Source organism: Narcine bancroftii, chromosome 3 (genome assembly GCF_036971445.1).
Source record: "Narcine bancroftii isolate sNarBan1 chromosome 3, sNarBan1.hap1, whole genome shotgun sequence".
Lineage (NCBI taxonomy): Eukaryota > Metazoa > Chordata > Chondrichthyes > Torpediniformes > Narcinidae > Narcine > Narcine bancroftii.
The window spans coordinates 75,884,974-75,902,360 of record NC_091471.1 but is presented as its reverse complement, the minus strand read 5'-3'; the positions used below and the strand labels follow the sequence as shown (position 1 = coordinate 75,902,360).

Genomic DNA, 17,387 nt, shown 5'->3' with positions numbered 1-17,387 from the left:
TCTGTGTCATTACTTCAAAAGGGTTTCAGTTAACCATTAATTTGAATAGAAGTGATTCAAGATCAGGTTTCACTTTACAATATCAAGTGGTGCCACAGATTTATCACGACAGCAGGCGTGTGTTGATTACTTGTGACTATTTTTGCTGATGACTTCATTGAGGTGTTGACTTAGAGGAGTGACTGAAGTGAGTGCTACAAGAAGGCGAAGCATCTTGTGCTAATGACTATATTCAAGAAGTATTATCTGATAGGCGGAAAGGAACAAAGCATGTTAATGATTATCTTTTGTAACTGGTTGATTATGGACTAAAACTATGAGTAGTGACCAAGTGTTGGTCTAACATCAGCATTTTTGAAATAATTTGACATGAAAATACTTCTCTTGCTATGTGAGAAGAGATTTTTGCTTCGTAGGCTCATCAAATATTCTTGTAAATTTACTTACACGTTCACCGATTTTAAGCCCCAATACTCAGATTCAGTTTGGGTAGGGACGACTTTATAGCTGGAATTATTCTGGGTGAATACATGCATATGAGGTATTATTCTTACTTCGTTAACCATTAGTTAATACTTCATCATACATTCATATTATTGAGCAATTCCACTATCCTGAGGTGAACCTTGCACATGAACACCACAGGCTACAAACGGCTCAGGTTGTGTCCAACCACCAAATCTCATCTTTTTTTTTCTTTACATTTTCTATCGCCATTCTCTAAGTCTGCAACTGCTGTAGTTCCCTCTACTTTGCACAGCAGTATGAATGTTAGAGGTGACCGGTAGACTGCTAGCAGAAGAATCTTTCTCACTGTACCAGGTATAATGTGTCAAGTAAATTTAAACTTAATCACCATGTGTACAGCCAGTCAGTCCAGACCATCTCTCTAAAATGTCATGCATTAATCATTTCCTTAGCAGTCACACTTCCAGAGAACCACATACCTGGATAATCCTCGGAGACGTGAACTGAATAAGACACCCTGTTGAAGAAGAAACAGCAATAATTAGAGCTGATATTTGAAAGTGGACAAATCAATCAACCAGTGAGAAATTTATTGCCAATGAATTCATCAAATTTCATTATCACAAACCAAGATGTTGTGATCATAAATAAAAATGCACAGCCTTGAAATTAGCACATAAATGTTCATTCTTTTGTACATTAGATCATGAAAGCAATTACTTCTGGGTTGATTATGGTATTAGCCCAGGCATTTTGGGACACTATAATTCACCTTACAATCCATAGAACCATAACACATGACAGCACAGAAATAGGCCTTTTCACTCTCTGAGTGAAGAATGTTCCCGATAAATATTATTCCTTAACGAATGTCCTCTTTTCTTGTCTCATCTTATCTTAAATAAATTTAAATTTAATTTTTTTAATTTAGACATACAGCATGGTAAGCATTTCAGCCCATGAGTCCATGCCAATGGTGGAGGGAACCAGAGCCCCCAGGGAAAACCCATGCAGACAAGTTGAAAAATTAGAAGCTCCTTATAGACAGCACAGAATTCGAACCCTAGTCCCGATCACTGGCGCTGTAAAGGCATTGTGGTCAATTTCTGCTTACATATACTTCATCTATACTCCTCATTTTTTTGTGTACCTCTAACAAATCTCCACTCATTCTTCTATGCTCCAGCGAATAAAGTCCGGGCTTATTCAACCTTTCCCTATAATATTAACATCCTTAATATTACTGATATACAGGTATCCCCAACTTGCGACCTACGTCCATCTGCACATACAACCAATTTTTTTTTAATTCAGAAAAAATATATGGTTTATGTTGTATTTGACAAACTATAACACGGATATAAGGCATGTAAGAGCCAAAATGTGTGTACTTACCTTGTTAGTCAGTGGCCCGACGTCCTTAGCTGGGCATGGCCATCTCGATTCCTATACACATGCACGAGTCTTTGGTTGGCGTATAGACAGTGGGTTCGTGTATTGGAGTTCAGTTGGTGCATGCATGAGAGTTAATGGCATGAATTCAATATCGTCAGGAGGCTTAACTCTCGTGCATGTGCCAACCTAACTTCAATACGCGAACCCACTGCGCATGCGCTAACCGAAGACTTGCGCACGTACACAGGAATGAAGATGGCCACACCCTTCCTAAGGACCGTGGGACCCCACTGCCCTATGGCTCCCACTGACCCCGTAGCCTGATGGCTCCCGCCAGCCCCGCTGCCTGATAGCTCCCGCTGTCTGATGGCTCCTGCTGACCCCTACTGCCCTAATAACTCCTGCCGGCTCCAACTACCCTGACGGCTCCCGCTAGCCCCCGTTGCCCAACAGCTCCCACCGACTCCCGCTGGCTGATGGCTCCCACTGGCCCCTGCTTCCCTGATGGCTCTGCTGACCCCCGCCTGCTGGAGGGGGTCATGGAGGGTGAGGGGTGAGTGGGGAGATGGGTCGCGGGCTGACGACATCATCAGCGCACTCCTAACCAGCAGTTTGCAGCAGCTGTACATTCAAACTAGGCGGCGGAGCACTGCGCTCCGCCAATTATCCTTCCCCTAGAAGGGTTGGATTCCATGCCTCAGAGCCGGCCATGGTGCATTCAGAAAGGTAATTCTCTTGGCGTAAGGGCAAAGAACTTTTGCCTTTACAGACAGGCATTTTCCTTGCTTGAAAGAGCCTCATAAGAGTCCTACCCTGGTTTGTCCTCCCAAAGACCACATCTCAGACTTGTCCACATTAAATTCCATCTGCCATTTTGCAGTTCATTTTTCCAGCTGGCTAGGTCTTGTTGCAAGCTTTCTTTGCTGTTAATTGTATCCCCAATCTTATAATCATCTGCAAACTTGCTGATCCAATTTACCCCATGATCATCAAGTTCATTGATATAGACGACAAACAACAATGGACACAGCACAGAACCTTGAGGCACACCACTAGTGACAGGATTCCAGTCGGAGAGGTAGTTAGCCACTACCACTCTCTGGCTTCTACTGCAAAGCTAATGTCTTATCCAATTTACTATATCCTGGATACCGAGTGACTGAACCATTTTAACCAACCTCCCATAAGTCAAAGGTCTTGCTAAAGTCCAGGTTGACATCACCCACTGCCTTTCCTTCATCAACTTTCATGGTAACCTTCTCGAAAAATTTTATAAGATTGATTAAACATGACCTACCACACTCAAAGCAGTGTTGACGATCCGTAATCAGTTCAATATAAACAGCACAGCTAGCGGTATTATACAGAACACGTGCCCACCTTCCCCTCTTCTTTGGCTTGGCTTCGCAGACGAAGATTTATGGAGGGGTAAATGTCCACGTCAGCTGCAGGCTCGTTTGTGGCTGACAAGTCCGATGTGGGACAGGCAGACACGGTTGCAGCGGTTGCAGGGGAAAATTTGTTGGTTGGGGTTGGGTGTTGGGTTTTTCCTCCTTTGTCTTTTGTCAGTGAGGTGGGCTCTGCGGTCTTCTTCAAAGGAGGTGCTGCCCGCCAAACTGTGAGGCGCCAAGATGCACGGTTGGAGGTGATATCAGCCCACTGGCGGTGGTCAATGTGGCAGGCACCAAGAGATTTCTTTAGGCAGTCCTTGTACCTCTTCTTTGGTGCACCTCTGTCACAGTGGCCAGTGGAGAGCTCGCCATATAACACGATCTTGGGAAGGCGATGGTCCTCCATTCTGGAGACGTGACCTACCCAGCGCAGTTGGATCTTCAACAGATGTTACTACCTTTGAGGAAACCTGAACATGCATTATTCACTCACAAAATAAGCAGGATCACATGCACAAGCTTTTGAATGAGATAGGATGAAACATTCTACACTGCTATGCTTGATGTTTTGCACATAGCAACTCCCTGCCTCAAATTTTCAACAGCTTGCATGATGTCCATTAGTTTACTGAAGCTGCCTTCATTCACAGCAGTCTTTTTTGCAACCATTAGTGACACCAACCTCTTTTCAATCTTCTTCAGCATGATGCTGAACCAAGCCATGAAAGACCCCAACAATGAAGACGCTGTTTACATCCGGTACCGCACGGATGGCAGTCTCTTCAATCTGAGGCGCCTGCAAGCTCACACCAAGACACAAGAGAAACTTGTCCGTGAACTACTCTTTGCAGATGATGCCGCTTTAGTTGCCCATTCAGAGCCAGCTCTTCAGCGCTTGACGTCCTGCTTTGCGGAAACTGCCAAAATGTTTGGCCTGGAAGTCAGCCTGAAGAAAACTGAGGTCCTCCATCAGCCAGCTCCCCACCATGACTACCAGCCCCCCCACATCTCCATCGGGCACACAAAACTCAAAACGGTCAACCAGTTTACCTATCTCGGCTGCACCATTTCATCAGATGCAAGGATCGACAATGAGATAGACAACAGACTCGCCAAGGCAAATAGCGCCTTTGGAAGACTACACAAAAGAGTCTGGAAAAACAACCAACTGAAAAACCTCACAAAGATAAGCGTATACAGAGCCGTTGTCATACCCACACTCCTGTTCGGCTCCGAATCATGGGTCCTCTACCGGCACCACCTACGGCTCCTAGAACGCTTCCACCAGCGTTGTCTCCGCTCCATCCTCAACATCCATTGGAGCGCTCACACCCCTAACGTCGAGGTACTCGAGATGGCAGAGGTCGACAGCATCGAGTCCACGCTGCTGAAGATCCAGCTGCGCTGGATGGGTGACGTCTCCAGAATGGAGGACCATCGCCTTCCCAAGATCGTATTATATGGCGAGCTCTCCACTGGCCACCGTGACAGAGGTGCACCAAAGAAAAGGTACAAGGACTGCCTAAAGAAATCTCTTGGTGCCTGCCACATTGACCACCGCCAGTGGGCTGATAACGCCTCAAACCGTGCATCTTGGCGCCTCACAGTTTGGCGGGCAGCAGCCTCCTTTGAAGAAGACCGCAGAGCCCACCTCACTGACAAAAGGCAAAGGAGGAAAAACCCAACACCCAACCCCAACCAACCAATTTTCCCTTGCAACCGCTGCAATCGTGTCTGCCTGTCCCGCATCGGACTGGTCAGCCACAAACGAGCCTGCAGCTGACGTGGACTTTTTTACCCCCTCCATAAATCTTCGTCCGCGAAGCCAAGCCAAAGAAAGAGTGACATGCAATTTGCAACTACTGGCTTGTTGGTCAGTACACAGCTCACAGTAACTTGACACCACTTGCTGCATGACAGCAGACATGAGTGCCAGGAGCAGCAGGCCCACATCCTCCTCCTTATCCACGGTTTCCCTCAGACATGGAGAGAGCTCCAAAAGCACTGTCTCTCCAGTCCAGGGAGCAATAGCACATCACCAACTAACTCTGAAGAGAGGTGCTGACAGGAACGGCTGAGGTCCCCATTCAGCACACAAGTGTGCATCATGCCAGAGCACTGCTTCTCAGGTGTTTTTGGCCAATTTCAAGAACCCTTTCATGAGGAGAGAAGAGTGGGTGTTCCTACTAATCACTGCCAGTTTTTAGGCCAATGAAGATCATAATATGGAAAATTACTTTTCAGCCCAATCAATGCATGTTATTAAATTTAATTTTTAAAACTTAGACATCCACAATAACAGGCCATTTCAGCCCATAAAACTGTGCCATGCAATTTACACCCAATTAATCAACATTTCGAATGGTGCCCCCAACAAAAACCTATGCAGACACGGGAAGAATGTACAAACTTCTTAGAGACAGAGTGGGATTCAAACCCCAGTCCTGATTACTGGCACTGTAAAGGCATAGTGCTAACTGCTACACCAACCATGGCTGCCCTTATCATTAATCTTCCATGTGAACAGATAATTTCAATTGTAATTGCTCACTCTGGTTCCATTTAATACACTTATTCAATGCAATCATGAATTTTGTTGACAGTGTTCTGTGCTGAAGGAGAAATTTAACTCTAGTATTTTTTAAAAATCCTATTTGGTCTTGAAAACCAAAAAATTTTTTAATGTGGAACCATTTTGAAATGGATAGTACATTCAAGGTTTCTTTTCCTGTTATAGTTTGTACTGATAATTACAGTTCACAAGTAAATTGAATCTTATTTTTCTTTTGAAATATTTCGGTTTGTGAATGAGTACCACCTCAATGGAAAGAACACCAGTGCACAATCGGGGCTTCCTCACCCCTCACCTCTCAAGCCTGCCATGCCATTCAATATGATGGTGGTTGATCTGCCCCAGGCCTTAACTCCATTTCCAAAACCACTTTCCTGACATTCAAAATTTTAGATATCTTCTCCTTAAATAACCTCGGGTGGTATATTTTCTGTAATCCTCTGGGGTTCAGAATCCCTGAAGAAGGTGCTCAAAATCATTGAGGACCCCTTCCACCCTGCACACAGCATCTTTCAGCTTCTCCTGTTGGGGAAGAAATACAGGAGGATCAGAGGCAAGACCATCAGGCTGAGGAACAGCTTCTTCCCACGGGCAGGGAGAATGGTGAATGATCAAAGGACCAGCTCACACTAAATATCCGAGACTCGCATATATACAAAACATTTGTTATTTATTTATTTGTGTTTGTATGTATGTGTTGTTTCTAGTTGTGTGTCTGTATGTTTTGAACCAAGGACTGAGAATGCTGATTCCTCAGCTTGTCCCATCCCCCATCAGACTCCTCAACAACAAATTTAGTCAGGGACTCATTTAAGTACTCTTACTTTTCATTTTATTATTATTCTCTGTATTGCATAATTTGTTTACATTCATTATCAGTTTACAATTCTTTGTTTGCATGTATGCACTGTGTACAATTTTTTTGTTAAAACACTGAAATGCTGGAGGAACTCAGCTGGTCATTTTTGCATCTATAGGAGACAAGGATATAGTGCCGTCGATTCGGGCCTGAGCCCTTTTTCAAGGAAAAATCGGAAAAGGCAGAATATATCAGAAAGTCTCCGAATTCAAACAATGGGGGAGGAATCCAGACAAACAAAAGGTGTTAATTGTATGTGATAAGGGACTAGGTAGAATTTATCATGTCTGTGTGAAAGGAGACAGGGAATGGAGAGACAACCAGGGTAACAGTGGGTGGGTGGATGGGTTTAACGAAAGCCAGATAAGTCAATATAGTGCCATCCAGTTGGAGGGTGCCCAGTTGGAAGATGAGGTGTTGTTCCTCCAATTTGCGGGTGGTCTCAGTCTGGCAGTGCTTGAGACCATGTATAGACATGGCAGCAAGTGAATGGGATAGAGAAATAAAATGAGTGGCCACGGGGAGATCCACGCTATTGTGGCAGTCAGAGCCAAGGTGCTCAACAAAAGCGATCTTCCAGTCTGCATCCAGACTCTTCGACATAGAAGAGACTACAGTAGGAGCACCATTTTTTGCATTACCAATAAGTGGTAATTCTGCTTTGCCCGCAGCAAAAATGAATCTCAGGATTGTATATGAAGCCATTTTTTTCATCTGACAATAAATCTGAAATTTGATAACATTTTGTTGAGTTGTTTAGATATCTGCCACTACTAATCAGTTGACCATTTTTTAGCCGATTTTCCCAGTTCACGCCCGATAGCTGTTTCTTCATAGCTTTCCATTTGCCTTTAATTAACTGAAGACACCACTTTTGGACCTGAGTAATTCACCTTCAAACCAGATCTGGAATCTTAGCATGCTGAGATCTTTAGTCCTAAAAGACCCTTGACATCAAGATCTCTTATTAATCCTACTTCCATTATACATGATGAAATCTGACATAGTTTGGTCCTAGGCAGATGCTGTATTATGTTTCTTTCAGAAACCATGCCTGATGCAATCCACAAATTCCTCTACCAAAATACTGATACCAGTTTGATTGGTCTAATCAATATGCAGATTGATTGCACATGATATTTGCAAATTTGTGTTTTGTACTAACAAGGACCAATACCTTGAGGTCCGTTGCCATTTCCCATCTGTGATATTTTTTCCATTGCTATTTGTTATTTTCACCCAAATTGATTCCATATCAGGAACTATTGCATCTGTATCACTACTCACCACCATAACGAGGCCTCCCCGATTAACAATGCTATTCAACCTTCTTTCATTATTAGTATTACTACAAACACAAGTGTCCAAAGTTAAAAGAGATTAAAAAATATACATCTGTGGAATTGGACATCTACAATCAAACATATTAGAGCAAAAATTAGTTTAATAAGTATTATAAAGCAAGGGAAGTTTATGCTAGAATGGAATCATATCTATCTGAACAAAACTATCTGAACATAAAGCATTTTATTATGTCTATTAAAAAAAATGACTGGGCAACAGTCCAATGTATACGGAACGCTATCACTTTGACAAAAGCACGATTAATCGAGCTAGCAATATTTGTCCAATATGGAGTATGTGTGGAATCTAAGCAGAGGCAGGCAAGATTCAAGGCTTAATATTCTAACCAAGGACTTATTGCAGTGATGTTACAATCTAACCATGCTAAAACCATGAGATAGAGCAAGTAAGTTCCCTATTACCTGCTTAATTAAAAAGCAGTTCCTTCAAGCAATTGACTGTCAAAATTTCAAGAATCCCCATAAGTGACCTCCCAGTGAAGACTACCACTGTCACCTGGACAACTTCACATTTGCTGGTTTATGTTTTGAATTGGCAAGCTCACCACACAATGTCTGATCATCATATGTGATGGAGGGGAATTCTGCTAGGACCCCAGCGAATTCATTGCCGACAGTACTGACTGAGTGCAGTGCCCTTGAGCTAGAGTGACTGAAATGTCCGGGCGTGCACCAGCCGGTGCCCCTTGATATCCACCAGGAGTGAGTTGGCCCGCAGGAAATTTGCACCCAGTAATAGTTGTTGCACGGCCGCTACCGTAAATTTCCAAGTGACTTTTCTATCCCCAAAGCGTAGGGGAATGGTACAGGTGCCGAATGTTCAGATGTTGGACCCGTTTGCCGCTCAGAGCTCCCAGCCCACATTTCCACAGTGGGCCTCTCGGCTGGTCAGGGAAATGACACTGTATTATGCCCCAGTGTCCACCAAGAAACGTCGGTCTGACAGAGAGTCTTGAATGTGTGCAGCTGGCTGTGCAACTGGCCAGTCACTGCAGCCATTAATGATGACCGGCCTGGGTGTTTCCCTGGAACGCACAATGGGAGCAGCATCGATAGGCCTCGGAACACCACCGTTGGTGATAGAAACAGTACTGCTCACCGGTGGGGGTGTCGCATTCGGGTGGTCAGTCGGTCGGACAGTTGGTCAATGGTCTTCCTGGCTGGGCACTGATAAGGTGGTGCTGTCATCTGCTCGTGCGAAGTGCAGGCATCCCTCTTCGCTGCCCATAGGAGGTCTGCTCGGGCAGTCACCTTCCTGGTGTCATCGAAGTCTTCCTCCGTGATGAGCAGCCGGATGTCCTCGGGCAGCCTCCTCAGGAAGATCTGCTGGAACACCAGGCAGGAGGTGTGGCCATCGTTGAGAGCAAGCATGTCGCTCATGAGGATGGAAGGTGCCCTATCCCCCAAACCGTCGATATGCAACAGTCGGGCAGTTGAAAGCTCTTTGATGGCCACATACCTTCCTTGTTTCAGGGGCTGCTGGAGGGAGTCGATGATGCGGGATGCAGTATCCAGATCGAGGGCGCTGACCACATGGTAGTAACGCATGTCGTTGACGGAGATTCATCGAATGGTGAACTGTGCCTCAGCTTACTGGAACCACACCCGTGATTGCAACGTCCAGAATCCGGGCAGCCTCAACACTACAGCATTGATCGCAGGTTGCTCTTCCATCTTGGGGTCCAAAGCATCATTTGGACAAGTTGCTGTCACCACTAATAGCGAGGTCACTATGGGTGCAGCTAGGTTATAGTTCTCAGTTATAGCCCTAAGACTGCAGCTTGAATCCGCAGGAGAAGAAAGACACACACACACCAGTAGAGTGTATTTGATGCTGAGTGTATTCAGTGGCAGCTCTGCCTTTTATAGTCAACCCGGCCATGTCACCATCAGGGTGTGGCTAGAGCAGGCTGACTGCTGATTGGTTACCTCAGATGCTCTGACCCTGGCAGTGATTGGCCAGTTTCACCACTCTACTGGCAGCCTATGGAAACAGACGATTCGGCCCACACGATCCTTTGCCAGTCGCTGCGTTCGACTGCCATTTCCTGTGTCAGCCTGAGACGCAGGCAACGGGCTGCTACAAGCGGGCAATTTTTAAACAGCTTGGGAAAGTTGGTAGGGCTATCGCGCACAATTTATAAAGACCATGGGAGAAAGCAATGGCGGACTTGACTTCCCAGAAATCCATGCGGCAGAGAAACCCCTTCATGAGTGCTCTGTGCATGCAGCCATTTCTCTGCTGCATGTCATTCTGCGGGGTAGGTCCACCATTGCTTTTCCCATGATATTTATACATAGTGCGCAATAGCGCTACCAACTTTCCTACATCATTTAAATTGTACGCAATAGCTCTACCAATTTTCCCATGCTGCATAAATTGGACACTATAGCACTACCAACTTTCCCACGTGGTTTAAAAATTGTCCGCTATTGCTATTTATTGCTAGCACTTTCCCCAAAGGTTTATATCAGTCTGCACAACAACAACAGGTGCTGAAGGGCTGAACATTAAACTTAATTATGTTATAATTAATTTTGTTCAAATGTAAGATATAATACATTGATCAGAATTTAGGGCAGATCCACCATCACCATCAGGACATCACTGGTAGAAGGTAGAACAGTCCCCTGGGATGGCTTCTTGCAAGCGTGCAGTGTCCCAGTTAAGAATGGTCAAGTGTGAACAGCACAAATGCCATTCCTATCCTGGGACACTGAAGTGTTCTTGGAGCAAGCAGTGAGACAATTCATCTCAATATCAGGAAAAGCAAATTGTTTTCTGAGAATTCCTTTCATTTGTGGAAAGTTCAGAGAAGTAAATATTCCTCCATTTGGAAATTCTTAATTTCTCTGATTTTTCTTGGCTAAGCGAGAATAGATTTAGTTGTAATCAGCCATGATTTTCATAGATTTGCACACCATACAGGAGTTCTTTGATCCATGGCCACCTTTTTGCCCATCTACATTCATTAAATTTGCCAACATTAGGACAGTATTCTTCTATGCCCGGCTTACTTGTATGTTTAAATGACTTTCTAATTATTTCTGATCCCAGCACCTTCTCAGGCAATGCATTCCAGACATTAATCACTCTTCATGTAAATCAAATTTACCCCTTAGTTGAGCAACTCGGCCCAATAGCGGGGATTTCCCAGTGACAACCCACTTCAATTCCCTGACCCTTTCCCATGTCAACATGTCTGTCTGTCCATGGTCTCATGCACTGCCAGACTGAGAGCACCCACAAATTGGAGGAACAATACCTTGTATTCCATCAGGGCACCTACCAACCGGGTCTCATTAACTGACCTCTCTGGTTTCTGTTACCGCCACCCCCCCCCCGACTCTTTTACCCCTGTTTCTCCTATCCTCTGGTTCTGACTCTTTCCTTTTCCTTGTCTCTTTTCCTTCACTCTGCATTCACAGAGCAACTTCCCTCCCCTGATCAATTCTCACTTTTCCTCTCCTCCCCTCCTACCCCGCCGTTCTTTCTTTCCTTCTCCCCAGCCTTTTTTTCACTTAATTCAGGTGTCTACTTGCTTTTTGCTCATACCTTAGTCAGGCCCAAAACTAGTTGTACATATCTTTACCTCCGATGGACGCTCTGAGACCTGCTGAGTTCTTCCAGCATTGCTGTGTTTTTATAACATTCACAGCCCCTGCAGACTTTTGTGTTTCACTATTTTACCCCTCAGATCCTGTTTTGTATTCGTACCTTGAAAATGAAACTTGTGCCTCTTGTCTTTTTGATGCTACTATCATGGGAAAAAAGGATTTGGACTATTTCTGGCAGCAATTCTTAGCCCCTTTTTGTCTATACATCTCCCCCCCACTCCCCCTTAGGACTGTTCAAAGTTTATATCACCTCAGCTTTTTTTCTCTCTTCTGCCTTTCCACCCATATCCACCAATTACCTGCCTGTTCACTTGTGCTCCTTCCCCTGACCCTTCCCTCCACCCTCCTCCACCTTTTTGACAGGTGCTTTTTGCTCATACCTTCACAAATGGTCTCGGCCTGAAATATTAGTTACATATCTTTGTTTCTTATGGATACTGTATGAATGACCTGTTGAGTTTCTCCAGCACTTTTTTGTATTAAGCATCAATCTTTATAGCACATAGAACAGTACAGCACAGGCATTTAGATGTAGTGACCTAATCATTGTCAAACTACACTGAACCTACAACGTAACAGTAACAAATCAGCTCATCTATTCTTAGCCTCTGCTGCACCTTCAAGCAAAACCATTATAACAGTCAAGGTGAAGCTGAATGAAAACAAATAAGGTGATTATAATGAAGATGGTCAGAAACATCAGGAAGATGTAAGTTTCTCCTTTATCATCAATGATGATGACAGATAGAGGATGATAATCTGGGGAAAGACAACACAGATGCTCCTAGAAGAAATTCCTGCCTTTTTCTAAGGTCACTTACCTTTCCCTGCTCACTCATGTAAAATATTATCTCACATCACCTAGAACAGGCATTCTCAACCAATTTTTGGCTAGGCCCCCCCTTAGGGCTCTGCTCTAAGATTGTGGGCCCCATTTCCTGTGAAGCGGTAAAGTGTAGTTGGTTTCTTCTGTAGTTCTCTCCTCACAACCACAAATAAAGCATAAAAAATGTAATTTCAGTCCAGGCCCCCTTTAAATGTGCTGCGGGATCCTGGGAGGGGGCATGGTTGAGAATGATGAGCTATAGCAAGGAAATAATCGTTGTACTAATTAATCCATTACAATTCTATATTCTTTATGATTCTTCATTTAATATCAACAGCATCCTTCTCACTTCCACTTTCCATCATTTACTTATCCAGTTGTTCATTACTGTGTCTGAAATAATGTCAGCGGGTGCAATGAACCAAACTAAGAACTTTGCTAAGTATAAACCAAACACATTAATGTGGAAGGGAGAGAGAGCCTGCAGCTTGGCGTCTGCTCTCTTCCTGTACTCCACTCTAGTGACCTCGCAGTACCTGCACACGCGCAGTGCACCCTGTAGGTACGGAGGCTGCAGCGCGATTGCAGTGGGAGTAGGACAGCTGATAGCAGCAGCTGTCTTCATCCCCTTTCTTGAGCCAACACTCCCACACATCACATTAAGTACCTGCATTTACTAGTCCAATAACAAATATACAAAATATATACAGGAACCCAGTTCAGCCCTGGTATGTCGGGTTTGGCTGGCAAACATGCCCAGCACACGTTTTGTAGAACCCCACTTTAGAGGTGGTGGCTTGAGGGAACTAGTCCAGAGAGTTTCTCTCGCTCATTGTTGTGGGGGCGCTGTCTGTGTTGTTCATGTCTTCCTCTGGGGCTGTGGCTGGGTTCTCTGTTGAGCTAGGGTTCTCTGTGTTTCTGGGCTCAGCAAGGAATATCAGTCTGTCTGGGTTTTGCGATGTGGAGGTTCTTTTATAGGGAGGATGTGCATTCTGTTCTTCCTGAAGGTCCCCCCCCCCCGAACAAATGAGGTATAACCTCGGTTCTTGGCAGTTTTGTTCCATTATGCTTGGGCGGTCGTATACCTCTGTTGTTTGAAGTCTGACGACCTGCCCTTCAATAAGGGGCATGAGTGGCCTGCTGGTTTTGTCATAACATTTCTTTGGCGCCAGCTGCTTGTTTAGCAACTGGGCATTGATGTTCTGTGGGTCTTTGACATGAGGCTCTACAAGCCTCCTTGCTACTGAAAGGATTGTCCTGGTTTGCTGTGACATCGATCGTTGTGCCGGTGAGCCCAGGATGCTGCCCCAAGGGACATTCCTCAGAATGAGCAGGATGAAGAATTCGTCCGTCTTCTCTCTGCGGCAACGTTCCATGAGCTGATTGGAGCTCTTTCAGCGAGCAATTTGGATTGGAGGTACTCAGGCTGCTGGTAATGTGGGTAAAATCCCATGAAGAGGCAAAATCGTGAGATTTTTAGCTGGTGAACTGACTGCCGTTGTCAGAGAGGAGTGTGTGCGGGGCTCCGTGCACCGAGAAATGACGTTTGAGCTTCTTAATGATTGCCTCTGAGGTCGTGACGCATAGTAGGTCTATCTCGAACCAGCAGTATGAGTCAATCAGCACTAGGTAGTGTTGTCTGTGCCAAAGATGTTGGTTGCTACTGTCACTAGGGTAGGGTGGGCACCGGGTGCAGCTCTAGTGGCTCTATTTGTTGGTGTGGCCTGGCACTGTTGCAGACCACATAGGACTGCATCTCTTCATCTATCTGGTCAGACATGCCTGGCCAGAAAACAATGTCTCTTGCCCAATGTTTTGTTGATTCCATGCCAAGGTGTCCTCTGTGCAGGATTTCTACGTACATGTTCCGCAGAGTAGAGAGGATAACTGTTCTCTGGCCTTTCACAATTATCCCCTCATCAATCATTAGTTTGTCCCGATCGGGAAAAAATGGTTGCGCTGCTTGTTTGGCCAGCCGCCTTTAATGAAGTTGCCCAAGCAGCTCAGGGTTTTGTCCTCTGCAGTATGCTTTCTCAGTTCATCAAGTCAGGCTGAGGAGATGTGGCTCACTGTCATGATATCAAAGGTATCTTTTTCCTCGGCCTGTGGACTTCCTGGGGGCTCGTGAAATGACATCCGCTAGGTGCATTTCTTTGCCACATTTCTGAATCAGGGTGATGTGTTACTTTTGTAAGCAAAGTATCATCTGCTGGTGCTGCGTGGATGGGTTTGTTTATGATAGTCACTAGGGATAAAATGGTCGGTTTCAATAGTAATCAGTCTGCCATACGCATAATCATTGAATTTAGAGCAGGCAAACACCACAGCCAGAAGCTCCTTCTCGATTTGGGCGTACCTTGTCTCTGTGTCCTTAAGCGATCTGGACATGTAAGCCACTGGTTTTCCATCGTGCAAAAATGACCACACCGTGAAGCATCGCAGGTCAGTAGCACAGGCCTGCGCATGTCCAAGTAGGAGAGGACTGGTGGGCAGAACATATGTCGCTTGAGGCCCTCTGCTGCTGGTGCCAGGTCCACTCAGTGTCCTTGTGGGTCAGCAGTTGGAGTGGGGCCATTATTCGCTGGTGTTGGGTATAAATTTACCCAGGTAGTTTACCATGCACAGGAATCGCTTTAGAGACACCATGTCCTTAGGAACTGGCATTTTGCTGATGGCCCTCGTTTTCGAAGGGTCGACCATTCAGCCCCTTGCTAGTAAACACATGACCCACATAGCTGACTTGGTTGAGGCGGAACCTCCACTTGTTGGGGTTAAGCTGCAGGTTTACCTCCCATGCACGTTCCAGCACCCTTCTCAGGTTTTCGTCGTGTTCTTCTCGCGATGTTCCACCTACCAGTATATTGTTGACGATAATAGCACAAGGATATCCAGTGAACATCTGTTCTTTAGACCTCTGGAAAACATTGCTTGCCAAATTAATGCCGAATGGCATTCTCCGGAACCTGTACCCGCCGAACGCCATGCTGAAGGTGGTCAGCAGTGCCGAGTGACGGTTGAGTGAGATTTGCCAGAATGACTTCTTTGCATCCAGGACCAAGAACACCGTTCCTCTACTTCCACTTCCTCTACTGTCCACCTGGGTTGATGTGGTCTCCTTAGGGCTGTGTTGAGGTCCAGAAGATTTACACAAATGCCAATTTCTTGATCATCCTATTTCTTGGCGGCCACCATGGATGATACCCACTCGGTTCCGAGACTGGGATTATGATGCCCAAATCCTGCATTCTATCCAATTTGGCTTTGACTCTTTTTTTCTTGTGGATGTGGTGTGCTGGACAGTCCACGGGTCTCACTTCCGGGTCAAGTCACGCAGAGTAAGTCACTGGTAGCCTCCTTAGCTCATTTGTGAAAAGTTCTTCATACTCGAGAGGATTCCTCATAAGAAATAGTCTTCAGATGGACTTAATTGGTGGACGTCAGTGCCAAAGGAAACAAGTCCCATGTCCATGCACACGGTAAGGCCAAGCAGGGGCTTGATGTCTTCACTGACTACCAAGAAAGACAGCGCATGGGGCCTTCCTTGAACCCAGCACCACAGCTGTACTTTGCCATTGGTCTGGATTTTGTTGCCTCCATAAGCCACCAGTTTGTATTTGATGCAAGGTTGGATCCATTCCCTGTTTCTCAGCCAGTGGAAGATCTTCAATGGCATGACATTGCATTTTGCTCCAGTATCGATTTTGATCTGCTGGGTCGTCTGTCACTCCTGTAGAAATTCCATCGACGTGGTATTCCTCATCTGGGTTGCTCCATCTCTGCTCCGGTTCCAGGTGGTTGATGGCTATCCTGGGTCGGGTCCACGTAGCGGTCTGCTTTCTGGACCTGCAGCACCTTGCTGAAATAGTTCCATCTTCCACAGCTCCAGCATTGCTGGCCATATGCCGGGCTCATCTCCCGCCTTGGAATGTGATCCACTTCGCAGTTGCCACACCCTATCCTGGGTGTAGAACAGGCTGCTTGGGGAGGAGGGTATCTTCTCTAGTCCTCCGGCCATTGTTTGCTCGCTGGTCCCGCCTGTACTATATCAATATTCGTGGTCAGCTGTTGGGGAGCAGCCAGTCTTTCACTGTTCTCCTCAGTAGGCTAGACAAATGGTGAGGCCTTTTCCAAAATTAGCTCGCTGTCTCACAGGAGCACTTTCCTCATGTTATCGTCACAAATTGGGAAGACCATCTAGTCTTTGATTAAGTCATCATAAAGCGAACCAAAGTAGCAGGTTTTGGCTTTAATTTTCAAACCGCTCACTTAGGAGTGTATGGACTCTCCAGGCTTTTGGTCCCTCCTATTAAATTTGTGCTTTTCGACAGTGACATTTCTCTGGGGGGGTTGCACATTTCCTAAATTTGTGTTTTAGACCCTTGGGGTCCTCCCTCATTTTAGATGAATGGGTCACAAGATTCCCCTCATGCACCTCACCCACGTAAATGAACGACCTTGATCTCTCAATGGCTTCCGGCGCGCCAAATTCAACAGAATATATGCTCTGGTAGGGGCAGGCTTATCGTCGTGTGCAGCCACTATATAAATGTCATACTCCTGTTTGAACATGCGCCAGTTCTCGGCCACATTTCCTTCAAACACCGTGGGTGTTCTCGGCCACGTTTCCTTCAAATACCATGGGGTCAGGCCATCTGAACATTTTGAGGTTTCACAAATGTGGTTTTAATTACTTACTGTGGTAGTTCTTCAGTTGTGAGGCTTCACTTCTGACATCATGTTCATTATTGTGTCTGAAATAATGACTTGAGCCGGCAGGTGCAATGAACCAATCTATGAAGTTTATTAAATATAAATCAAACATATTAAGATGGCCGGAAGAGAGAACCTACAGCTAGCTTGGCATCTGCTCTCGTCACAGTACTCCCCTCTAGCA

The 17,387-nt window shown here is 45.4% G+C and overlaps 1 protein-coding gene across 1 annotated transcript in view; it reads right to left on the bottom strand.

Annotated features, from left to right (window-relative positions):
• Positions 1-9,597, bottom strand: part of parp8 (poly (ADP-ribose) polymerase family, member 8) — a 276,468-nt gene extending 266,871 nt beyond the window's left edge. Inside the window, exons 1-2 of the mRNA XM_069923074.1 lie at positions 9,149-9,597; positions 948-985 (exon numbers count right to left, since the gene is read on the bottom strand). Coding sequence (XP_069779175.1) covers positions 948-985; positions 9,149-9,597 — 487 coding nt within the window. The remainder of the gene's footprint in view (positions 1-947; positions 986-9,148) is intronic.
• Between the last annotated feature and the right edge of the window lie 7,790 nt (positions 9,598-17,387).